The sequence below is a fragment of the Oratosquilla oratoria genome, chromosome 4 (assembly GCF_046742065.1).
Source record: "Oratosquilla oratoria isolate Oo_2021 chromosome 4, ASM4674206v1, whole genome shotgun sequence".
NCBI lineage: Eukaryota > Metazoa > Arthropoda > Malacostraca > Stomatopoda > Squillidae > Oratosquilla > Oratosquilla oratoria.
Window position 1 is genome coordinate 38,662,209 of NC_134780.1, and position 26,853 is coordinate 38,689,061.

The window sequence follows — 26,853 nt, forward strand, 5'->3', positions numbered from 1 at the left end:
ACCCCATCCATCTATCTCAGTCCTTGGTCATCCCCCCTATGTTCACTTCTTCCACCTCTTCCCTCTATGCACTCATTTATATCTACCCAAAGAGCCTCCCTTTCTTCTACACTCTTCTCACTACTAGGCCCATATACACTTACAAAGACCCACATCTCCCTTCCCAGTTTCACCTTCATCCACATTAACCTTTAAGAAACTTCCTTCCACTCCACCACACACTTACCTATCTCTTCACTGACTAGTATACATAGCTACCCCTTCTCTCCCTCATCCTTTCTTCACTCCTGATACCAATCCAACTACACTCCCAACCTCAAACTTGTCCCTTCCTTTCAACTTAGTTTCACTAAATGCCAACACATCCATCTTTCTTCTCACAAACATACTGCCTATCTCTTCCCTATTACTCCCCTCTGTATCACATACACATACATTAAAAGACCCAAACCTTACTTTTTTTTTTTTTTTTTTTTTTTTTTGGCTAAAGAGAGTAGGATGCCTAGTCATCTTTTACGACTCAAATGAGAACACTCACTGGCAGTATTCTTTTTCCCCGACCACAGGGTTCAGCGAAAAAAAGGAAATGTATATTCAGAGAAGTGGTACAGGACTGTATTAGGAGTGGGAGGACAGCATAACAGAGGGACAGTTGCAGAATAATAAATTAACATAATTTCTCTATGAATACAGAATTCCTTTATCACAGACAAAATAATGTGTGGCTCTGGTCTGTAGGGGCACCCTATATAGACCCTAAAGTATCAGCAAGACGCTAGAGCAATTTTAACCTCACAATAACATGCAGCCTACCCCAGATGAGGACTACGTAGAGTACAAAGCAAAAAATAAATTGTAAATAAAAAAAAAGACCCTGTTGAGAACAAAGCAAAAAATAAATTGCAAATACAGAAAGACCATGTAGCTTCTTTTAATGGTTTTTTCAAGTTATTGCCCATTTCCCATACTTTGCAGATTTTGGCACTGAAATATATTTTCCATAATGAATGCAAAGAGGTCATTGTGCACATAACACTGTACAGGGGAGACACTTAGAATTCAAGGAAGTCTGAAAGGTGAAGTGTTTAAGAAGTATGGTGGAGGTTAAGAGGGTGGAAAAAGTGAGAAACTTGTACTTACCTCTCTATTCAGTCTAATGACAGCATCTGTGAATTTTTCCCTTTCCAACTGCATTGACTTTCTCTCTTCAGTCAAAGCCTCTCTTTCCTTCTCTATTACTGCTCTCTCTTCTACACACCCACCATCAACCAGGAATGTTAACTCCCCTTCTGATGGGAGATCTGATGATAAGTAAAGAGCAATTAAATTCCTTTCTGTACAGAAAATATGAGAATAAGTACATAGAACAAAGCTAAATCCATGATGCATTGATCTTTAAAGACTTACTTTTTTCAGTAATCACTTTGTAGCTGTTGATCTGATCATTTGCTTTGGCAAGTTTTATATTCATTTCATTTATTTTCTCTTGAAGGACTCTGAGATCCTCATCTTCTTTCCTCTCCTTCTCCTCTGCAATGAAAAGATGCCATTGAACAATGTAAAAAAAAAGAAAAAAAAAAAATGCCTATAACCATTTTCTGTCATTTTTTTTTTAAAGAAATACAAATGAAAGTATCACACGTTCTTGTCGAACTTACTTTTTTCTTCTAAAGCACTAGATATAGCTTTCATATTTTCTTCTAAAGTTGATTGAACTTGTTCACTAACAGTTTTAAAATCTAGACTGAACATTGGGTCTTCTAGGCTGTCTGCACTGAATGTGGAAGAAGTAAGGGACGTATTCATGTCAATATCTTGGGGTAACTGGTTTTCCTGTAAAATGTAATAAGTAAAACTTAACAGCAGAACCAATTCCTCTTTCCAGTGTTTCTATATTTCAAAGCTGAGCTATTTTCTCACTCTTTTATGTTACTACTCTAAGGATTAGTTTGGTGTTACTCCTACTTTGACTTACATTTTTTTTTTTTTTTTTTTTAATATCTCCCACAGATTTCCTGTTTTCTCTTGCCATGACACTAAAACTTAAGAGGACCACTAATACTATCTACTCTATCTATATACCAAAGGCCTCCTTCCCCTTATATGGGAGGTGGCCAGCCCTAACACTAATTCATTCATAAGAAACGTGTTTCCATGCCAATTCCCCATCAAAATAAACCATTCCATCACCTACATTCCTCAGTTCTTCTTAATCCAAATATCTTCCAAGGATGTTTTTTTCTGCTCTCTCTAGCCTTGATACTAAACCCCTGGTGGAACACCTACCTGAAATTATTTGTAAAAATTCTACTTCCATGCTGACCCCTCTTCAAACAATTTGCTTTGCCTTGCATAAACCAGATTGGCCCCTAAGTCACTAAAGGAAGAAATATTGTGTTCTTGTCTAGGTATGGCTTGGGTTATCTGTGTGATGGTTGCATCTAGGGCAACTTATTTCTGTAGCCAGCCATATTTTATGCTGGCGCTGTCTTACTACTGGATAATGACCTGATCTGCACATCACTGCATGCCAGTGCAGTTCTTGAAAGGGATTTTTCTGTGGGGATCATGTCTAGGGGATCTGATGAAGCAGGAAGTTTTGTGGTCAGTCTTGAAAAACTATTTTTATGATCTGAGTGTGAATACATTTTTGTACAGATATACCATGACACACAGGTGGTAGGTTAATGTTTATGTTTGGGTAGTATGCTGCTCGTGTAGTTTTGTTGCATTCCATTTGTTGTACTTGTGTGATAGGCGTTTTTTTTTTTCCTTAATACAGAACTGTGTACCAATCACTTTCATGTTTATCTCCTTACAAACTAAATTCTTTCCTAAAGGAATCATGATGCTTTCCCTCTACCTTCAACGAAATTCCCCACTAAAACAAAGTACAGAAAGGTCTTATCATTTATTCTTACCTTAGTCAGCTTACTGGACATTTTTGAAACTTGACTTGAAAAAACTGATAGGACGGACTTCAACAAATCATTTTCAGCACTAAGTTGTCCTACCCAGCCTTCATACTGAGCAAGAACACGTCGGTGCAGTTCCTCCTCATGCCTAAACAAAATTGAATCAATCAATCCAATGTCCTCAATCTCTTCTGTTAGAGACCCTCAGCCCAAAAGAATCTAAATATTAGACAAATGGGAAACAAACTTTAAACATCTAGAACAGAAAGCCTGAAATAAATAACTTAATAGATTGATTGATTTGGTTTAACATCACAAACTGCCCCCTACTGGAAGGTTAAGACAGTGCCCCTTACAGTGGACTTTGTAGCATGAAATTGGGAGAAAAAAAAAAAAACACATATGGGGTTGTAAAGTTAGAAATGGCCCAGCATTCCTTAAATTTATAGAACTATGTTTAGATAATACATATAAAGATCTTTCAATGTATCAAAGAGTATGATAATGACATCAAAGAGCGGAAGTCACAAGGATGATATATATTTGCATGAGAGGGAAAAAGAGCAAAGCAGTGGGCAGGATACAGGGATGACCCATCATCCATGAGGAGCTAAGATGAGTGGGAGGAAAGGGTAGTGGATGGGAGTGAAATGAGTGAGGGGGGTACGTGACTTTTGACTTTGGGAGGAGGAGGAGGAGGAAGAGGAAGAGGAAGAGGAAGAGGAAGAAGAAGAAAAAAAAGAAGAAGAAGAAGTTGAAAAAAAGAAGAAGAAGAAGAAAAGAAGAAGAAGAAGAAAAGAAGAAGAAGAAGAAAAGAAGAAGAAGAAGAAGAAGAAGAAAAAGAAGATGAAAAAGAAAAGAAGAAGAAGAAGAAGAAGAAGAAGAAGAAGAAGAAGAAGAAGAAGAAGAAGAAGAAGAAGAAGAAGAAGAAGAAGAAGAAGAAGAAGAAGAAGAAGAAGAAGAAGAAGAAGAAGAAAAGAAGAAGAAGAAGAAGAAGAAGAAGAAGAAGAAGAAGAAGATGAAGAAGAAGAAGAAGAAGAGGAAGAAGAAGAAGAAGAAGAGGAAGAAGAAACACCTTGGTATATAGAGATATCTAACAAGGGAGGGAAGGAAGAAAGGAAGGAACGACAGGGGAAAAAGTGGGAGGTACCCTACAAGCACTAAGGAAAAATAAAAGGATTTCTGTGGAAGCAGTGACCTGACACAAAATACAAAGAAATCAAAATCCTCACTAACAGAAATGGATGAGGAATACATAAAGTAAAACCTTGAATTAGAGCATGATTTTATAAATGTGATTTCAGAATAATAATAAACACCATTTGATATGAAAAATAGAATACAAATTATAAAACAAATTCCCTAACAAAAAAGCATTAACAATAATAATAAAAACTGCTGCCTCAAGTTTCACTCATCAAGAAACCTGCATTTGGTAATGTCCTCAGCAGGCCCTCCCATAGATCTCTCTGGGAAGAAACTTTCACCTGTTGCCAGTGTTGTATTGGTGTGGAACAATTTTTACTTCACTGGCTGAAAGCAATAGGAGGTGAGTCCCCACCAGCTGTCAGCTCTCCATTTGTGAAAAGGTGCAAGAAATACAGCCAAAGTTGATAGAGAGAGACCTTGGCCCCAACTTCCTGATGGAAATGGGGGAGTTGATGGATATGAAAATGGACAGCTTGGCTGTCCATCTTGCAAGTCCACCACAAGCAGGTATCCATCAGTGGGTAAATAAAACAAAATAAAACAAGTATAACCAAAGCATAGAAACAATGTGCTGTACCTTACTCCCGTTGCTTCAGTCTTCCACTTGCCACGGGCTTTATCTGCTCTGGTTAGTGAGGCTGTCATTACTAAACCTGAAGCTTTTGTTCCAACACTTCGGTCTGACGACAAAAGACGATGGAGACGGTCACGCAGTTTTGAGTTTTCATTCTGTATTGGAACACAAAAAACAGTGTGATGGTCTATTGACACTATGGGGTATCCAACACCACTACAAACCCATGTACTAACAAAACTGAATCTAATCTGTTTCAAACTATTACCAAAAACAAGAACAAAGGGCTGGGCCAGAATAAAGGTGGTTTTAGAGACAAGGGAAAAAAAAAAGTGTAAGAGACAAGCTTGAATGGAGATTGTAAATGGATGAGGGAATGATGCAGGATGCAGACTGAAGGGATGTTCCTATTGTCTGCTCTATATTTTTTTAAGTGGATATAGGGGGTGTCACCATATAATGAAGTGCTTCTGCCATGGGGACAGTGTTTCAATACCTTGTTTTTGACTGAATAGTGTGGCACAGGACAAGGAATTTTTCATCCACGAGGTGGCAAGATGGATGGAATTTAAAAAATAAATAAATGAATAAATAAATAAAATAAATAAAAAATAATAATTCTTTGCTTTATCCCCACATTTCTCACTCTAACCATTATAACACCCACCATATTTTTCAATCACTCCATCTCAAAAATTTTCAAACACTTCCTTTCTGAGTTCCTTATATTCCAAGTCTCTGCTCCATGATGATGATGATGTGGTTTAATGTCACAAACTATCCCCCTATCAGGAGTCTAGGACAGTGCCCCTCACAGAGGACTTTGCTCCATACAGTGCCATAAATAAGACCACTCCATATAACTCTATTTTTACATTCATCCACAAACATCTGTTTATCACAACACTTTCCACTCCGCTCAGATGTTTACTTGGTTCTTTTAACCTATGATTCACCACACCATAACTCATTTATTCACAACCCCATACAACCCCAAATACTTGAAGCTATCCACTTCCTCAAGCCTCTCATCCTTCGTTCACATTCAACCAGTCACCATCACACTCTTTTTATATTTCATCATTTTACGTTAGCCCCACATTTACTCGTAACTTTCTTCTCTCGCATATCCTTCCAAATATGGTCACTGACCATTTCAGTCTCTCCACTAATAGCAACTAATTCATTCACCATGTTCTCCCATTCTCACCCACCAATTAAAAAATATCTGCCTCATATTCTTGTGTTTACCTCCCTTGTTAATCCATCCCTATACATGCTGAACAACTACCGTGACATCACAATACCCTGATGCACTCCCAGTTTCACCTCAAACCATTCACTCTCCCTATGCCCTATTACTCGAGTAAAACGTGACTGTATTCATGATTCCTACATCCCCTTCCATTCAATTTATCTTTATACAACACACTCCACAAGTCTTCTCCATCAACACTATGAGATGCCTTCTGTCACAAACTCCAGCACTTACCTCCTTCTTCCGAAGCTCATGCTGACACTGAGCTTCTCTCTGCTGCATGACACTGCTCAACCTCCGCACCTACACAGTAGTGGTGTTAAGCATGGTGACATAAACATGAAACATGGCTGGCATTTATACACATCTGATTTCAAAGAAGCATCAACAATATACACAACAATAAGGCCACTCATGCATTTTTTGAAGCTACTATGTTAAATATAATTGACTATTCACAAAAAGAAATACTGTTACCAAAATAAACTGTCTACAGTTTTGTATCAAAATATGCATGGTACGACATTTACAGAACTGCTTAAATGAGCTATATATTTTGATAAGGGACCTACAGCAGCCAGCCTCCAGAGCATGGTTTACTAAAGTCAGTAAAACAACATGGGACACCCAATAATGTATACACAATAAAGCACCAACAATAACTAGATGTACCAAAACTACTATAATAGGACTTCTTCACACAAAAAACAAAATCCTCCCTTCTCCCTAAGGAATACCACATGGAAATGAGAGGTGCTTAGTTCTATACAAGAGCCCTCAAGCCTACCCAACCATCTTATCATATTACCACAAGTAAAACCATATATATATAGATAGATTGATAGATAGATAAAGAGAGATAGTTAGAGAGAGAGAAGAGGGGGAGGGAGAGAGAAGGAGAGAGAGGAGGGGGAGGGAGAGAGAAGGAGAGAGAGAGAGAGAGAGAGAGAGAGAGAGAGAGAGAGAGAGAGAGAGAGAGAGAGAGAGAGAGAGAGAGAGAGAGGGAGAGAGGGAGAGAGGGAGAGAGGGGGGAGAGAGGGGGAGAGGGGGGGGAGGAGGGGGAGAGAGAAAGGGAAAGAGAGAGGGAGAGAAAGGGAAAGAGAGAGGGAGAGAAAGGGAAAGAGAGAGGGAGAGAAAGGGAAAGAGAGAGGGAGAGAAAGGGAAAGAGAGAGGGAGAGAAAGGGAAAGAGAGAGGGAGAGAAAGGGAAAGAGAGAGGGAGAGAAAGGGAAAGAGAGAGGGAGAGAAAGGGAAAGAGAGAGGGAGAGAAAGGGAAAGAGAGAGGGAGAGAAAGGGAAAGAGAGAGGGAGAGAAAGGGAAAGAGAGAGGGAGAGAAAGGGAAAGAGAGAGGGAGAGAAAGGGAAAGAGAGAGGGAGAGAAAGGGAAAGAGAGAGGGAGAGAAAGGGAAAGAGAGAGGGAGAGAAGGGGAGAGGGAGAGAAAGGGAAAGAGAGAGGGCGACAGGGAGAGAAAAGGAAAGGGAAGGGGGAGAAGGAGAAAAAGGGAAAGAGAGAGGGAGAGAAAGGGAAAGAGAGGGAGAGAAAGGGAAAGAGATAGGGAGAGGGAGAGAAAGGGAAAGAGAGAGGGAGAGAAAGGAAAAGAGAGAGGGAGAGGGAAATGGAAAGAGAGAGGGAGAGAAAGGGAAAGAGAGAGGGAGAGAAAGGGAAAGAGAGAGTGAGAGAAAGGGAAAGAGAGAGGGAGAGAAAGGGAAAGAGAGGGGAAGAAGGGGAGAGGGATAGGGAGAGAGGGAGAGAAAGGGAAAGAGAGAGGGAGAGAGGGAGAGAAAGGGAAAGAGAGAGGGAGGGAAAGAGAGAGGGAGAGAAAGGGAAAGAGAGAGGGAGAGAAAGGGAAAGAGAGAGGGAGAGAAAGGGAAAGAGAGGGGGAGAGAAAGGGAAAGAGAGAGGGAGAGAGACAGAGGGAGTGGGAGGGAGAGAGAGAGAGAGAGAGAGAGAGAGAGAGAGAGAGAGAGAGAGAGAGAGAGAGAGAGAGAGAGAGAGAGAGAGAGAGAGAGAGAGAGGGGGGGGGGGGAGAGGGATAGAGGGAGGGATAGAGGGAGGGGAAGGGAGAGAGGGAGGGGGAGGGGGAGGGAGAGAGAGAGGGAGAGAGAGAGAGAGAGAGAGAGAGAGAGAGAGAGAGGAGAGAGAGAGAGAGAGAGAGAGAGAGAGAGAGAGAGAGAGAGAGAGAGAGAGAGAGAGGGAGGGAGAGAGAGGGAGGTAGAGAGAGGGAGGGAGAGAGAGGGAGGGAGAGAGAGGGAGGGAGAGATAGAGAGGGAGAGATAGAGAGGGAGAGATAGAGAGGGATAGAAGGAGAGCGAGAGAGAGAGAGAGAGAGAGAGAGAGAGAGAGAGAGAGAGAGAGAGAGAGAGAGAGAGAGAGAGAGAGAGAGAGAGAGAGAGAGAGAGGGAGAGATAGAGAGGGATAGAAGGAGAGAGAGAGAGAGAGAGAGAGAGAGAGAGAGAGAGAGAGAGAGAGAGAGAGAGAGAGAGAGAGAGAGAGAGAGAGAGAGAGAGAGAGGAAGGGAGGGAGGGAGGAAGGGAGAGAGGGAGGAAGGGAGAGAGGGAGGAAGGGAGAGAGGGAGGAAGGGGGAGGGAGAGAGAGGGAGAGAGAGAGGGAGAGAGAGAGGGAGAGAGAGAGGGAGGGAGAGGGGGAGAGAGAGAGAGAGACAGAAGGAGAGGGGGAGAGAGAGAGAGAGACAGAAGGAGAGGGGGAGAGAGAGAGGGAGAGAGAGAGAGACAGAAGGAGAGGGGGAGAGAGAGAGACAGGAGAGGGGGAGAGAGAGAGACAGAAGGAGAGGGAGAGAGAGAGAGAGTGAGAGGGAGAGGGAGAAAGAGGGAGAGGGAGAAAAAGGGAGAGGGAGAAAGAGGGAGAGGTAGAGGGAGAAAGGGGGAGAAAGCGGGAGAGGGAGGGGGATAGGGAGAGGGAGAGGGAGAGAGGGGTTAGGGAAGGGGAGGGGAGGGGGAGAGGGAGGGAGAGGGGGAGGGGGAGAGGGAGAAGGAGAGGGGGAGAGGGAGAAGGAGAGGGGAAGAGGGAGAGGGAAAGAGGGAGAGGGAAAGAGGGAGAGGGAAAGAGGGAGAAGGAAAGGTAGAAAAGAGGGAAAGAAGGAAAGGTAGAAAAGAGGGAAAGAGGGAGATGTTGAAAAGAGGAAAGGAGGGAGAGGTGGGAAAGAGGGAGAGGGGAAGGGAGTGGGAGAGGGAGAGGGGAAGGGAGTGGGAGAGAGAGAGGGAAAGGGAGTGGGAGAGGGAGAGGGGAAGGGAGTGGGAGAGGGAGAGGGGAAGGGAGTGGGAGAGAGAGAGGGAGAGACGGAGAGAGAGGGAGAGACGGAGAGAGAAAGAGAGAGAGAGAGAGAGAGAGAGAGAGAGAGAGAGAGAGAGAGAGAGAGAGAGCATGAAAGAGTGTGAAAGAGTGAGAGTGAAAGAGAGAAAAAGAGTGAGAGAGGAGTGAGAGAGATAAATACTGGCAACTTAGTACTCAAACATATGGAAAGACCAAGTGAAGAAAAGCTGGCAAAAAGAGTGAAGAAGGTGGATGGGGTGAAAGGGGCTTTGGTGTGCAAATGTCCCCAACTGGGAAGGGCAAGCAATAGGTGTGAGTGGAGAATGTCTGCTCAGTAAATTCTTGAGTGGATGAGAGGGGGAGGAAGAGGAGGAGGAGGAGATAAAGAAGGGACTGGAGGAGGAGATGGAAGAGGAGGAACAGGAGGAAGAAGAGGAGGAGGAGGAAGAAAAAGATGATGATGATAAAAAATAAATAAGTAAAACTGCTTCTTTAGAATATGTAGGCTCAATTTCCTCACCTCTTCTTTCTCTGCCTTGAGTTTGGTCGCTAATGATTTGTTAATTGTGGAAGTCTGACGTTCCTTTTCCTGAGCGTCACAAACCAGTCTCTCCTTTTCTTCAACACTGCCTTTCAAACCTCGGATGCTGCTCTGTGGATTGCATTACACAAGAACCAATTATATTGGTTATATACTGCAGAAAATTGCACTCCCAAATAACGACCATAAACTGGTATTATTTCACATCAGCCAGGATGATCTTATGTCAACTAAAACCCTTCATGAACCCTTGGGGTTATCCCGACAAAAGTGCAATAATTTCCGAGTATCTACCTGTAAGTGATGTAAATCAGCATTGTCTTTTCTTCTTTGATCCTGCAAAAGGTCACCATCGCGCACAGCAGCATGGTAAAGCTGAAGACACTCCCAGCAAGCATTGATGAGAGCAATCAAGTTGACAGATGTTCCTCCAGATTCCACTATGCGACGATTTATTCCCATGCTCTGAAGTTCCTTAAAATATGTAAACATTGAAATTAATAACTGGATAAAATTAACTATTAAATTTACAGACTGAATGAGTGTGTATATCTATCTAACTATAGTGTACAGGAAAGGAACAATGCTTGTGGAAATCCCATCTCCTACTCTCCAGTATATCAAACCTAGCTTCAAATTCATGTCACTTCCAACTAGGTCTATATCCTTAACTTCCAATGATCATATTTAGACTTTAATTCATTTACTGTCCCAGACTGAGCTTAATCAACTCTGAAGCCATTCAAAGTATTTATGCATCAAGAGACAGGTTACATCAAAAGTGGATGAACTAAAAAAAACAATTTCTATTGTGATACCCACTCACACAAACCTTCCCAACAACCCTTACCTGTGACAAGTAGACAACACTACTTTGAATGTTTGCCCGTGTACAAAAATATGAAGCTTCAATAACATTGTAATTGGCGACATCTGCTGGAACAGTCACATCTGATAATCCTACTGACAAGGTCAGCAATGGATTTCTGCCACTATCATTCATCTGTAAATTATAAAAGTGAAGATGCATCATTATGCTCCACAAAATATGCCCTTATTGGTTTAAAAAGTTAGGTATTCATTGGAGTAATTACTATCATTATGGTAGCAAAAATCTATTTCTTTCATTATAATCAGATTTGCTGAACTGAGAAGGATATATTTTTTTTGGAAATGTACATCTATGCGATAACACTGGAAAATTAAATATTAATTTTGTAAATTGTAATACATCAATGTAATATACATTTTTCTTGGTGGAAATCTGAAAAACGAAGCAGAAATCATAGGATTGAGACACCATGTTGTCTGTCCAGTCCCACTACAAGCAAATACACTACTGTACAAAGCTGTGAGCATAGGAGCTGGAATATGTCCTCAGTACTTCCATCAGCATCTCGCACAGTACATATTCTAAAACAGTGCTACGCAGCTGAGATTCATGAATTTCTTAAAGCTATGCAACTCCTCCGCAGTATAATTGAATACCTAAAACAGGCTTTCAACATCCCTGACAATGACCCTTATGACCTATAGAATTATAAGTACCAAATTACTAAATGCAGATGAGGTTTGATAGGTTAGGTAAGAATTGACAGATTTATTATACTTTAATTTCTTTGACCATCACATCTATCAAAACAAAGATGGTGTCTCATGCAGCCCTAGCAGCAGTGTTTCTAAGTGTATCACTTTTAGCAACCTTTTCGGTCATTTATTTCCACCAAGAAAAACATATATTACATGGATGTATTATAATTCTAAAAATTCATATTTAATTTTCTAATGCTATATTGTGTAGGGGTGCACTTGTAAAAATTTACCCTAAGAGGTAGCTCAAATAATGTTAATCACAGCCACTTCTGAAAAGGAATTTTACCCTAATTTCCAGCATTATTTGTGATAATAGCAGCAACTTACGTTATCAATCTCTACTGCTTCAACAAAACTATATTTTTGGGGCATAAAATGTATTTCTCTGTTAAAACTCTGCTAGTCACTAAGACTAGTAAACACAGTTCTGGACATTAATCAGTCTTGCCATTTCTCTATTTTGCTCTAAAGAGATCTATCTTTTCATAAAATTTGCTATACTAAGATCACTGAAAACAAACACTATCACCTAATTTTCAAATAAATCAAACTGATATCCACACCATTTTGTCGTCATTTGTAAGGGTAATACCCAAAATTAACCTATGCCACACTGAGATTTATCAACTGTGCAGAAAAGACATTGATGTGTTCTCTATCATTTTTTACATTTCCTTGAGGGATCAGACTGTCTGGGCCTATGAATGACATACTGGGCACATGATATCCTATCTGTCTTCATTTATCAAACTTTGTCTTTAATTCATTTATGTTTTCAACTGGATTACATCTCCATCCAAATTATTCTACAAATATATGCATCAGTTTAGGAAGTTGTGTTTCCTACCTTTTCCATTTTTTTTTTTTTAACAATGTTATCTAACTGATGCATTCTGACTACTCTTTAGTTTTTCCTGATCTAAATATCATTACTATTTCACTCATCTTAACTCCTCCAATTTAGGAAGTCCCATTTTCCTTCAGTCCCTCCTCATATCATATGCCTTATTAATGTTTTGGATCATTGTAATTGCCACTATGCATAATTATGGCAGACTCTGTGGCTACATTATTTATGGCATGTTTGTGGCCACCTCCCTCCTATCCTACATGTGGCACTTTCTCATTCCTAAAAAAACAAAAATAAATAAATATATAAATATACATACTCTAACCTAGCCTGGGAAATTAGCTTAACAACCTAATAAGTCTCAAAAGCTCAGAATTTATTCATCAAATGAAAAGGAGAACAACACTAACATATGGGCAATTTACCTCTAGATGCATTGACAGACATATTTCCATACGGTTAGAAGGAGCCAAATCTTACTTTGTGGTGTACTTTTCAGTTTATCATGATTGCAATCAAATTTGAAAAAAGTCATATTTTCTGATGTATGAGTCTCAAAAACAATTGTTCTGTGAATTCTATTGAGTATTAGTTGAAGGTCATTTGATGTCAAGCACTGATGGTGACAGTTTTGTCTTAAATTACCCAACAAAGGAAAAGTCAAACCCTTAAAATATCATTGTTTAATTATAATATATACCAGTACTTGAAACTTACAGTCATATGTGAAGAACACTGAGTAACCCTATTCCAATCACAAATCTTTATATAAGTTTGAAATCACTCTAATTCCATGGTTTTCAATAGTACCTGACATAATAGGCATAATACTCAAACAAATAGTCTATTGTTACTTTACTTCATACCGTGTTCTGGTATAGTAACTAGTTGTACAAAACGGTCTACTTATCACTTCGCCATTAATCTGACATTAAATATTGCTACTACTTCTAAATTACGCCATGCATTCATACATTAAGGCCACTGTGACTTCAAATACATTCGGGATTACATCATTCATTTTTATGTTACAAAGGAGACTTTGAACTAAAAATAGCCGGAACTTGTAAGAAAGGAGTAAAAAAGAGGGCTTGACCATACAGTTACCAATTTACAATAGTTCATTACTAACCACAATTGCTAAGACAGTGCAATAGCAAACAATAAAACTTACGCTTGTTGGTTATCAAAGTCACCTATTCATCACAACACCAAACAATAAATAATTAATATGAGACACACCACAACCACCAACTACCCCAAGCACACCTAGCACGGTTACCGATAAAGGTCAGAACAACATTACCCTAACCGCAACACCATCCACGACGGATCAGAACGCTTTTTTAGAACGACTCTTGGAACGGATGATAGCGCTAGAAAAGCAGTCACAACTAATAATGACAAGGCTACTAGCCCATACGGACGATCACGAACGGAAGCCGTTGGGGAGGTGGAGTTGCCACTAAATTGTTTCTTTGTGGGCAACATAAGAGGGCTTTACCCACAAAGCAACCAGTGCAAAGTGCCAATGCTCGAAGAGCTAGCAGCAGATGATAACACTATCTTTATTGCCCTTACTGAGACCCACCTCAACGATGCTATCCTAGATGCAGAAATAAACATCCATAATTTCACACTGTTCAGAGCCGATAGGGTAGATAGAAGTCACGGAGGGGTAGCACTATACATACGGGAGGACTTAGCAGCAAACACGGAGGTTCTTACTGCCTTTTCAAACAACACTACAGAACTACTAGCTGTATATGTTAAGAGGCTGGACCTACTCATTGCAACCCTGTATCGACCCCCAAACACCACAGATGAATTGTTCAGAGAAGTCTCAGGGATATTACAATCACTTTTTAACCACCTACCATCCCCCCACACCGAGGTCATACTTACTGGTGATCTAAACTTGCCAATAATAACCTGGCCCTCTAGGATCATACGAGGAGGAACATCAAGTGAACAGAGGCAAGCAATGGAGTTGATCAAACTGGCAGATCTAGCCTACCTCCAACAATTCATTGAGGATCCAACAAGAGGCAACAACACTCTTGACCTATTATTCAGCAATAACTACGACCTGGTGCACTCATACGAAGTTACCAGGACATCAATGTCTGACCATGGCCTCATTAAAGTCATGACAACAAATTCCACTACACATACAGCTCAACAAAAGGCACACTCCCCTGGCTTCTCTCTACATGACCTGAACTTCTTCAGCAAAGACATTGAATGGGATGGGATTAGAAGGGAACTAGGCCAGTCCGACTGGGTAACTCTCTTCCAAGATAAAAACTCTGAAGGAGCCCTAGACATTTTTCAGAGCAGATGCCTTGAAATATGCAAAACTATGGTGCCTCCAAGATCAACAATCACCATGAAACAGAGAAAAATTATCCCGAGAGATAGGAAAAACCTAATGAAGAGAAGAACAAAATTAAGAGTCAAACTACAAAAGACCAACCATCTACCATCCACCACCAACATCCAAAATGAACTGGAAGAAATTGAGAGAAAACTCATCCAGTCTCACAAAGATCAGAGAGCCCAAGAAGAATTAAGAGCCATCTCAAACATCCAAGTGAACAGCAAGTTCTTTTATGCATATGCCAATAAGAAGCTAAAAAATACACCATCCATAGGACCACTTATAGATCCAGCTGGGGAACTCGAGAGTGACCCAACTGAAATGGCAGAGTTGCTCAGACTGCAATATGAAAGGGTGTTCAGTGAACCAAAGGACCATATGAAGGTAATGGATCCACATACCTTCTTCAATGAACACCAGGTGACGCCACACCAACTATCGTCAGTAAAGATCTCCACAGAGGAGATAATAGTGGCCATTAACGAGATGGCACCAAATGCAGCAGCAGGACCAGATGGGTTCCATGCCCAACTGCTAAAAAACTGCAAACACCAACTAGCAGTACCCCTGAAACTGTTATGGGAAATGTCCCTACAAACAGGACATGTACCACGAGCCCTCAAAAATGGCACAATTACCCCTATACATAAAGGGGGTAGCAAAGGCATTGCCAAGAATTACAGGCCAGTGGTATTAACATCCCATCTAATTAAAATTATGGAAAGGGTAGTGCGGAAAGCCATCGTTGAATATCTTGAAACAATTGAGGCATTCAACAATGGCCAACATGGATTCAGACAAGGACGTTCATGCCTCTCTCAACTACTTGCCCATTATGACAAAATACTAGATGACACCAAAGATGGGGACAACGTGGACGTCATATACCTTGATTTTGCAAAAGCATTCGATAAGGTGGACCATGGAATCCTTTTGCACAAAATGCGAGCACTTGGTATATGCGGAGCCCTAGGCAAATGGCTCCACAGTTTCCTATCCGATAGGATACAGCGAGTGAATGTACAGGGTACTTATTCACAGGCAAGCAGGGTTGTTAGCGGTGTCCCCCAAGGAACTGTCCTGGGTCCCCTACTATTCCTCATCATGATAGGGGACATAGACAGGGACCTTAAATACTCTACAGCGACATCCTTTGCCGATGACACGCGCATCGAACTGAAAATACGTACACGACAAGATGCCGATAACCTACAGCAAGACCTCAATGAAATTCTGAGGTGGGCGGAGGTGAACAACATGGCACTGAACGGGGAAAAGTTCGAACTTCTGCGCTATGGTCGCCATCTGGATCTAAAGATCTCAACACACTACTACTGTGGCCAGCAAGAGATCATTGCGAAAGATGTAGTGAAAGATCTGGGAGTGAGCATGAGCAGTGATGCCTCCTTCTCCCATAACATAAGCCAAGCAACGTCCAAAGCGAGACGACTAGCAGGGTGGATACTTCGTACCTTCCAGACAAGAAGTCCAAGATGTATGCTGACCCTGTGGAAATCGTTAGTCTTGCCACACCTCGAATACTGCTGCCAGCTCTGGTCTCCCCAGAAAGTATCAGAAATCATGGAAATCGAAGGGCCCCAAAGGACCTTCACCAACAAAATACATGGGCTCCAGGATCTGAACTACTGGGAGAGACTGAAGGAGTTGCAGTTGTTTTCTCTCCAACGACGCAGGGAACGCTACATCATCATCTACGTCTGGAAGGTATTAGAAAAGAAGGTGCCCAACACCGGCATACAAGTATCAGTCCACCAAAGAAGAGGGAGGCTATGTTATGTGAGGACCACTCCCGGTTCAACACTAAACATCAAATCCAGAATCCATAACAGCTTCTCGTTCAGTGGACCAAGGTTATTCAACTGTATCCCGCCCCAACTGAGAAACATCTCAGGGGTGTCTCCAGACACCTTCAAAAAACATCTGGATATATGGTTGGCCAAAATACCAGACCAACCACCAACACCAGGATACATCAGCCCCAACGCCAATCGTCTGACCGATTGGACAATTGATGTGAGGGAGCTACCTGGTCACAGTGGGACTCCAGTCTAGCTGCGTCGATCACCGACAGAAATCTTCTAAGTGTATCTAAGTGTAAGACACTCCTTCAATTGTTAATTTGTTTACAGGCTGGACATAACAACGACAGCTGTCTAAATGTCGACAATAAATATTGTTTAATAAAACCAAATCACTAATTTTCAATATAGTGATATTTTGAAATAATTTGTCTATTTATATTGTATATAACAATGTTTAATAACTTTAAAAATAAATATCATCAGATGTTATTTGCTGCTTCTAGCGCAAATAGAGGTAAATACAAACACCATTGTGGTAAGCAATCTCTTGTCTTGTATTGTCTTGTTTTGTCTTGGTATAACACCATGGCCTGTCTGGTGACATGCCTTCATTCACTGAAAATACTATTCAGGTGTGCTGTAGTGATCAAAGTAGATTAATGCTACTTTTGTCTGTCCTCTTTCGCGATTTTTCATTCGTCTTTTTCATATCTCACTAGTTATGCTGAAGATGATATGAATGGTGTTAGGTGATGGGATTTTACAATTCTTTCTAAATCGGGGTATGTCTTATTTAAAAATATACAAAATAAAATCCTTGAAGTACTCCACTTTCCCCCACAACAAGTTTTACAATCCTGTGTGTATTTTTAAGGATTCTTGAGAAGGAAAACTAGTTAACTGTAATACGATAACTACTTTCCACTGGATTTTCTTGCCCAGAGTCCCTGAGGTATCTCAATTCAAGTATACTCCTCCACATGCATTAATAATAAAAAAGGCAATGTGACAAGTTGAAGAAGATGGGAAAAGAAGACACGAATCTAGTCCCGATTTTATTCCTGACCGGTATTCTATTCAAACCCCCACAATACATCCACACATGTAAACAAATCTTACAAACAAGCTGACTGTCAAGTTTTATACGACCAATCAATCAATCAGTCAATCAAATCAGCCATCCTGAGTCCACTGCTGAACAAAGGCCTCCTTCATAGAATTCCATGATTCACACGACCGCGCCAACCTCTGCCACGTCACTCCTGCAAATTTCTCAATCTCGTCTCTCCAACTCCTGTCTGGTCTCCCTCTTCCACGTTTCCTATCTAGCGGCGTCCACTCAGTAACACACTTGCTCCATCGCTTATCAGTCGTTCGCACTAACTTACCTGCCCAATTGCACTTCCTTTCACCGCCTCCACAATATCTTTCACTCTAGTCTGCTCTCTCACCCAACTTGTTCTCTTTTGGTCTCTCAGCGTTATTCCCGTCATTGATCTCTCCATTCTCCTCTGTACAGTCCTTAGCTTTGTTTCCATTGCCTTCGTCAGTTTCCAACTTTCACATCCGTAGATCATTGCTGGTAGAATGCACTGATTGTAAACTTTACGTTTCAAACATAAAGGTAGAGAGCCTCTCGGGATTTTATTATACCTACGAAACACTTTCCAACCAATTGTAATACGTCTTTTTCTTTCATTATCATGATCTTTTGTCACTTTCACCATTTGGCCTAATAAATTATACTCAACTTCTTCAAGACTCTCACCATCAATTACAATCTCTTTACTTTGAACTTTTGTGTTGAACATTACTTTGGTTTTGGTCTTATTCATTTTTAAACCTACTTTGAGACTTTCCTTGTTTAGATCACTCAGCATTTCTTGCAAGTCTTCTGCTCTTTCTGAAATAAGAATAATGTCATCCGCAAATCTTAGGTGGTTCAAATATTCGCCATTAATCTTCAAACCTTTCTCTTCCCAACTTAACCTTCTGAAAATATCTTCCAAGCAAGCTTTAGATAATTTGGGTGAAATGGTATCGCCTTGCCGTACTCCTTTTTTGATCTTGATCTTTTCTGAATCTTTATGTAGTCGAATTATAGCGGTGTCTTTCGCATAAATCTTTTCTAAAACCCTTACGATCTGTTCGTTTGTACCCTGATTGCGTAGCGAGTTTAGTATTGCTATTTGTTCTACCGAGTCAAAGGCCTTCTCGTAATCTACAAAAGCTAAACTGAGAGGTAGATTGTATTCTGTCGTTTTCTCCATTAGTTGGTTAATCGCCTGCGAATGGTCTAGAGTCGAGTATCCGCTCTTAAAACCTGCTTGTTCTCTTGGTTTCCATCTAAAACTTGACTCGGTCTATTTGTAAGGATCTTGGAGAATACTTTATATACATTTGATAGTAAGCTAATCGGTCGATAGTTACTAAGGTCCTTCTGGTCTCATTTTTTATGAAGCAAAATCACTATAGCATTGCACCACGATTCAGGAACGCTTTCTTGACATAAGCACTGAATGTACAACTGAGCTAACTTGATATGAACTTCTTTCCCTGCGTCTTTCAACAGATCTATCGATATACCATCTTTCCCATGTGCTTTTCCTCGTTTCGTATTTTTTAGAGCAAATTCTACTTACAAAGGATTACAAAGGCGGAGCATGCCGACAGGAGACCTTTTGATCCATATCTAGGTCGGATGCGAAAAAAATCATATTGATAATAAAACAATAAATAAAAAATATAATAATGTAAATAACAAATAAAATACATAAATAAATACATAGGTATAGTTAAATAATAAACATTACTAACGTCTACAGATGAATTTACTGACTCAACTACAGTCTTCGATGAGTAAAGCTCTGTAAAATTCTTCTACTCTTTTTACCATTCTGTCTCTGCATTTAATGATTTCTCCATTTCTATCTTTCAAACATAGCATTCGCTATCTTCCTAAAGTATGTCTGCGCTCAGTCCTTTTAATGATTTTACCTTTTTTTTTTTGGCTACCCCCCGTGTAAGGGGGAAAAAGCCCTTGGTATATGTATGTATGTACCTTTCCGAATAGTTTCCTCTATTTCATCCATGTTTTTCTTTCTTTTCTCTGATCTCTGCCTTTTGTTGATAAGCTTGTTTGGTTATACTCTTTCTATTTCGTCTCTCTTGCTTTTAACCTGGATGGTCCTCCTTCTTTTAATTAGGTTATTTGTAGCTTTGGAATATTTTTTTTCTCTAATACTTTTTGTGCTTCCTACTTTCTCTGACGATTCCCTAATCATACTCACTAAATTCAAATTCATATGTTCGACTGTGTCCTCGTTAGTTCTTAGAGCTTCGAATCTATTTTTAAGTTCTAACTGAAATTCCTTCTTATTATCACTTTGCTAGGCTGATATTTTTTAAAACTAGTTTATTTCTCTCGGCTCTGAAATTGAATTTAGCTGTGCAACCTACCTTTCTATGGTCACTATCTATGTTGACTTTATTTATGACTAACATTGCAAACGCTCTTGCTCTCATCTCCTAATATGAAGTCTACTTCGTTCTTTATTGTTCCATTTGGACTTCTCCAGGTCCATTTACGACCTACGCGCTTTTGGAAGAAAGTGTTCATTATCCCCATGTTGTAGTTCTCTGCAAAGTTGATTAACATCACGCCTCTGTCATTTCTTTCGCCTACTCCAAACTTCCCAATGCACGACTCGTCCCCCATCTCCAATCCAACTTTAGTATTGAAGTTGCCTATTACCAACGTGTACTTACTTTTTTCTTGATCCATTACCTGACTTAAATCATCATAGAAGGATTCATCATCAGTACTCTGTGAAGTTGGTGCATAAACCTGAACTATTTTTAGAGTGTACCTTTTGCATAGCCTAATCACAATCCAAGCTACCCTGTCTGATAAACTACTGCACTTGACTACGTTACTAGCAACTTCTCGGTTGATCAAGAATCCTACTCCACTAGATCTTTCTTTGTCCTTACCTCTATAGTAGAACAGGTGGTGACCATCTTCTGCTTGTATCAGCTTTTCTTCCCCTCTTCGGACTTTGCTCAGTCCTACGATGTCCCACTTGATGTTGTCTAGTTGTTCCATTAGACTCTCCAGCTTGTGGTCTTCTGAGAGAGTTCTTACGTTGTAAGTATAGATCTTCATTTTTCTTCATGCTGTTTAATGTCCAAGGCTTGGATCTGCTTGGACAGTGCTTACTCACATTCGGAAGCACACTGCCCGTAAGCACATGAGGTAATACGGTTGGACCTTTAGGAGACGATGATCCAACAGGAACGCCCAGTTTTGTTTTGTTTTTACTGTTCATGCTTGCTATGAAGGTCTTTTTTTGGCAGTAATCTCACCTCCCTGCCAACTAGTTTCTGGTGAGATATTTCTCTGGTGTCACCTTAATCATTATATTCGGTGAAGCCCTATATATCTATAGGGCACAATGGTCCACGCCGTCATGATGACGGTACCTATGGGGAATTTCCCTGTTCGCCATCAGGGATGTGCCAGTTAACAGTTGGTCCTGCGACTGTATGCGAGTTGCTCTTTGTCTGATCTTTCAGAATGGATGTAAATTCACTAGAATCAGTACAGAGAAGAATGACCAAAATGATACATGGACTCAGAAATTTGCCTTACGAAGAGAGGCTGAGGCACCTTAACTTACACTCTCTAGAAAGACGCAGAGTGCGGGGTGATCTAATAGAAGTGTTCAAGTGGATCAAAGGTTATAACAAGGGTGATGCAAACAAGGTCATCATAATAAAACAACAGGGCAGGACTCGCAGTAATGGGTATAAACGACAAATCTAGATTTGAGAAGGAAATAGGCAAGAATTGGTTTACTAATAGGGTGGTCGATGAATGGAATAAACTTAGTAACCATGTAATAAGCGCTGAAACTATTAGTTGTTAAAAAAAAAAAAACCGATTAGATAACTTTATGGATGGGGATGACAGGTGGTGATGGATACGGAGCTGCCTAGTGTAGGCCTTATGGTCTCTTGCAGTCTCCTTTATTTTTATGTTCTTACAAAACCTGTTCGATATGAGTGACCTTGCAGAGATTTCCTCTCTATCGACATAGCTTTTGTAATCATCATGATTCTCAAGCCTATCCACCATGTCAAGGTGTCAACTCTCGGATAGGTATACGGCCAAACTCACCCAGAAATCAATTCAAGACAGCAGGGCCTGATGAAGATTACATTGGCCCACACTTCTCCAACCACAGTTTTGGGCACCCTCCCCTTAAATAAATTATATAAAATATGAAAAATTATGTTTTATTGAAACATCAGAATGCATTAATGATACAATGTATATACTTATACATATTTCCGTGGTACACATAAAGTGTGGGACCTCGCTGGCCCAGTGGTTTAGGGCGTCGTAATTTACGGCGAAGGTTGAGGAGGAGGGGTTTCGAATCCGGCCACCGGTGAAGCTAGACTTAGAGCATGGTTCTTTAAAGTCCACACTACAAAGTCCTCTGTAAGGGGCTCCATCCCAACCGATGAGAGGAGTTTGTGACGTTAAACCATATCATCCCAAATAATTATAATGTGGCTTTGGCCTATCAGGTTTGTGGGGTCCTCAGTGCTTGAGGTCGTACGCCATGGCGTATTTGGCGTAAAGGATTATCCGGTCCTGCATGACAGACAAAAGTAGCACCAACGTGCTCAGATCACCACCCTGCACCTAAATAGTATTACCAACACAGACTCGACCTGGCAACAGACACCAGTTGTACAATATGCAACCATAACGCGTATGACAGAAAGTTTACCACTGAATTGTCCTTCAACCACACATCCTAGAGACCTAGACAAAAACAAAAATGCACCTTCTTGTGGGTCGAACCCGTGACTGTGGCCGGTTTCAATGGGGCTGCGGTTTTCCTGCAAGAAAAACCTGGGGCAGTGGATTGATAAATTATAGATGCCAGTTATAGATATAATTTTAGAAAGGGTGAAGCTTAATCAGTGTAAGATTTTCCCTATGATCTAATACAGCTTGTAGTGATTCCTTTATTTACTTAATTATTGTATATTTTTATTGTATATGTAATACTTCTTTATTATACATGAGTACTTAATATCAACATATATTTATTGTAAATGTTTTGTAGAAGTAAGCCTATGTAGTCATTACATTATATAAGTGCCCTATACATAATTATATAACCGATTACATATACGTCATTAGGCGTACGCTACAGGCGTATGCGTCTATGCCAATTTTACGTGCCATAGCATTAAGGTATTTAGTATAACGTTACCCTTAACCATTTTGCATGCATATTCCTCATTATATGTAATTGTTCTCTTGTTTCTGTGTATTCTTATGTATATACCTAGATGTGTTGTCTATTGTTGCAATCACTACAAGCTTTCAGACGATAGCGTCACAAGTGTGTACAAAACCGTCAATGCTAACTAGTTAGTTAGTTAAGGTTTATTCAACAATATAAAATACAATTTAGACATACATATATACAAAATTTTTACAAAATTAGTAGTTGAGAAGGGAGAGCGAGAAGCAAAGCTTATGGGGAGTTGCTCTCCCTTTAAGGAAAAAAATAATTTTTATTTATTTATTTTTGTTACATGTTAGTATGATACATACATACACATCTACACACATATATACATATATACACACATACATACATACACACACACTGACTATGGTGAAGTTGTGAATCATTCGATACTGCACAGTAATTTTAACTTACCGTAGTAATTACTTAGCTACCAAGAAAGCCAGTCAGACTGCGTCCGACTTCATCGTCATCAACCAGGAAGCTCGTCGCTTCACTCACGCACCGTCACCAGTTTCCACGGTTTCTCCGACCAAGCTGCCCATGCAGCTTTCGACGAGTTAGGTCGACTTGCCCCATACCCCGACGTGTGCGTTCCATTCCTTCGTCTCCTCCATTGAGGGTTGTCTTAAAGAATTACAAAGGACCATGCCGACAGGAGACCTTTTGGCCCATAACTAAGTCAGATGCGAAGATATATAATAACGATAAAAAATAAATAAATAAAAAATATAATAATATAGATAATAACAAATAAAATAAATGCATAGATATAGTTAAATAATAAACAAACAGGTAAATAGTAAATAATGATAGACAGATAAATGATAATAGATGAAAACCAAACAAATAACACACAGACAAATAATAACAAACAAATAAACAAATGATAATATATAATAAATGACAATAATTACCATATAAAATAGATGACCCTGTGAGTGGGGTCTACAACAGGCAAACGTGCTCGAAGATGCAGGCTATAGTTCCTCTATATAAATATTGACAACACTATGCTTTGGTTGGGAAAGTCCCAGAGCTGGGCGCGTTACCGCCAGACAGATAGTGCGCTACCGAAAAATCTGGGGTGCATTTCCGTCAATGCGTTACCGATTTTGATTTCCTTAGAGCGGTCCGCGTTACTGCATATGTGTATGTGTATATACACATACGCAGATTTTTCGGTAACGCACTACCTGTCCGGCGGTAACGCGCCCAGCTATGGAAAGTCCACAGTACCATGGACAATACCAATCCTTCAACAGACTTCCTAACGTGACCTACCACTGTTATCCACTGCATACCAAGATATATGGTATGTGAAGCTTTCCTTGGTTTCGGGTGATTTCGGCTCAGGGTTTTTCTGGGCCGAACTCACCAGAACTCTGCAGGGTAGGACGTTTCGGCCAGTCCTCCAAATGTTGATATTATTATTTACTTATTATTGAAAGAAAATATATTAAAATAATTAAAAAAAATTACTTCTATATCATTTCAAGTAACAATATTTTTGCACATACTGTGTGAAAATGAAACTAAATTTATCAAACAAATGATCAAAATTGAAATTATACAACTTTCATGTGTGGACTAAGGTAAATGGTGTTATTGTTGCACAAAAAGTTGCCTAACATTGATAACGTATTATAACAAGGAGTCTAGGGTTGGTTTGTTCAAAAAACTAATTCTGGCGTTAGTTTATCTTGATGTTAAATGTCATGGTAACGCTCTATGTTACCATGATGTTTAATGTCAAGATAGATTTAAAGCCAAGATAGTGCCAAAAAAAAAAAAAAAGAACAACTCAGCCTAGAAGTTCATCATTAGTAAGCATGCAGGAGGGAAGCGCGTCGAATGTGGGATGTTTCGGCCACAGACGTTTCGGCCAGAACTCTGCAGGGCAGGACGTTTCGGCCAGTCCTCCAAATGTTGGTATTATTATTTACTTATTATTGAAAGAAAATATATTAAAAGAACTTTAAAAAATTACTTTTATATCATTTCAAGTAACAATATTTTTTTGCACATACTGGGCCGAAATCACCTTGGGCCGAAATCACCCGATAAGCCCCAAAACCTCTGGACCTTGATCTCGGCCCAGGAGACCTCGAGTCCAAGTGGTTTCTCGAAGGGCAGGAGTAGGACCTCCAACGGCTCCGCAAGGACAGCATCATCAGCAAATACAAGGTCATTGACCTCAGTGTTGCCAATTGCTCCGCAACGACACTGGTCGACAATTGTCTGATATCGTCCATGCATGCAAAGGAAAGTACTGGAACAGGGACGCCACCTTGTCTCACTCCTGAACAGGGAAGAGGCCGGGCATGCCTCCTCTAGACCCATGCTAACACAAGCACACGCAACAAAGACTCGTACGCACACAAACGAATCTTGCCCAGGGCTGAAATAATTTCAGTATCGCTGCGCTTCGAGTCGTTATTCCAACTTTCGTGGGCGAGTTGGGTGTGTATGCGCGTGTAAGGTCACAGCATTACCCACAAATCGGTCATACGAGCTCTCTTCCGGGAGGGAAAAAGCTGTCGATCGCGAGTCCAACACGTGATCCAAAGACCAAGGTGAATTACACACACACACATTAACACTCAAGTGGCAAACACACACGTAGCAAAAGGCCACACATAACAAGCACAAACACACGCAAAATCCCACGAGCGTTGCTATTTTCCTGCACACTACAATTAGTTTTAAAAAATCCCCGCCTATCCGCGACTTGCCATGGACGACTCCGCACATCCGCATTTTTCCCTATCGAACCTAGCTAATGTGTGTTCGCAATTCTCCCGCCTCCTCGCGAAGTCTACGCATCTCGGCACTTTCCAATTTAAACACTAAGAATTATTAATACTTCATTTATAAATACATTTACTCATTAAAACGAGTAAAACGAGCAAAATAACAAATATGTAGTACATAAGCTAACATTAAATTGAAATATGAGCAATAAGAATCTGGCGAGGGATGCCAGTATCTTTAGCATAAATGTTTCTGGCCATGCTATTGGCTGCCAAGTTGAGAGTAGCCAATCAGGGCGCATGTTTCAATCTTTCATTATCGGTGAGTACAAATCTAACTATAATTTTATTTGGATTTACTATTATATTTGAAATATTATTTAGAATGGAGTATTAACATTTATCTATATCATAGAACAATATAATAGCATTAAAACAAGGTTTGTAGTACTAAAAGAGGTACTAAGACATTTTAAGGGGCGCGTTCACTATCTACGATTTTTCGTCATTCGCAAGGGGTCTCGGAGCCTAAGCCTCGCGAATCCCGGGGAATCACTGAATATATACATGAAGCAAACACGCATGTAGACACGTCACACGTAAAACACACACGCGTAGCTAACACACACACATACATGTAAGTGCGCTAACACACGAGCGCGCGCACACACATTCAAATAAGTTAGGCTTTATATAAAGTCACAATATTACCCACACATAGGTTATTATATGAGCTTTGAGCTCTAATCCGGAAAGGCAACAGCTGTCCAACACGCGATCTAAGACCGTAGTGAATTGACACAGACTCATCCACTTCTCCCGTCTCAGTACCTCAGGGATGAAAGCTCACCCTGTTCCTGGCCACATTCTCTGGGTCAAATGAAGTGCAGCAAGGCACAGTTCACCTACAGCAGGGCCTGAAATCTTAAACTATTTTATCCCCACTGCTTCATAGGATAGGGAGGGGGTTGCCGTTTGATGAACAGTGGGTGATCATCTAGTGGGAGGATAAGGATACTGCCAGTGAGTTCCTGTTCTTGTGATAAAAGGCTGCTCAGTGGGGACGAGCAAGGGAACTGGGAATAGCCCTTTCTGTATTTCCTTGCGCAAGAGTATTTAGTGTTAAGAATGTTTATATAGATTTATGTGGAACATTGATTTACCTTGTTTTCAAAGCACAAGCCAAATTTGTCAGTAAACCAAGAAATCTCAAGTTCACCATATCAATCAACTGAGCCAGTTCCGAAATTACAAGTACTCACAAATCCAAATCATTTTCTAATCATTGTTGTAAACTCTTCCAAGAAAAGTATCCTATGAATGCAAACTCAGGATGTTAACAAATAAAACACAA

General features: G+C 40.4%; 1 protein-coding gene across 7 annotated transcripts in view; it reads right to left on the minus strand.

The window, feature by feature from the left end:
* The window catches only part of LOC143024780 (afadin- and alpha-actinin-binding protein A-like), a 41,023-nt gene extending 24,267 nt beyond the window's left edge, over nucleotides 1–16,756 (minus strand). For 6 of the 7 annotated variants that reach the window (XM_076183947.1, XM_076183945.1, XM_076183944.1 and 3 more), the window contains exons 1-11: nucleotides 16,707–16,756; nucleotides 13,383–13,442; nucleotides 10,616–10,768; nucleotides 10,060–10,239; nucleotides 9,745–9,876; nucleotides 6,191–6,259; nucleotides 4,702–4,853; nucleotides 2,922–3,063; nucleotides 1,659–1,833; nucleotides 1,408–1,530; nucleotides 1,141–1,301 (exon numbers count right to left, since the gene is read on the minus strand). In XM_076183947.1, coding sequence (XP_076040062.1) covers nucleotides 1,141–1,301; nucleotides 1,408–1,530; nucleotides 1,659–1,833; nucleotides 2,922–3,063; nucleotides 4,702–4,853; nucleotides 6,191–6,259; nucleotides 9,745–9,876; nucleotides 10,060–10,239; nucleotides 10,616–10,768 — 1,287 coding nt within the window. In that variant the 5' untranslated portion in view covers nucleotides 13,383–13,442; nucleotides 16,707–16,756. The remainder of the gene's footprint in view (nucleotides 1–1,140; nucleotides 1,302–1,407; nucleotides 1,531–1,658; nucleotides 1,834–2,921; nucleotides 3,064–4,701; nucleotides 4,854–6,190; nucleotides 6,260–9,744; nucleotides 9,877–10,059; nucleotides 10,240–10,615; nucleotides 10,769–13,382; nucleotides 13,443–16,706) is intronic. The other variant, XM_076183942.1, reaches the window with a different exon arrangement.
* Nucleotides 16,757–26,853: the final 10,097 nt, after the last annotated feature.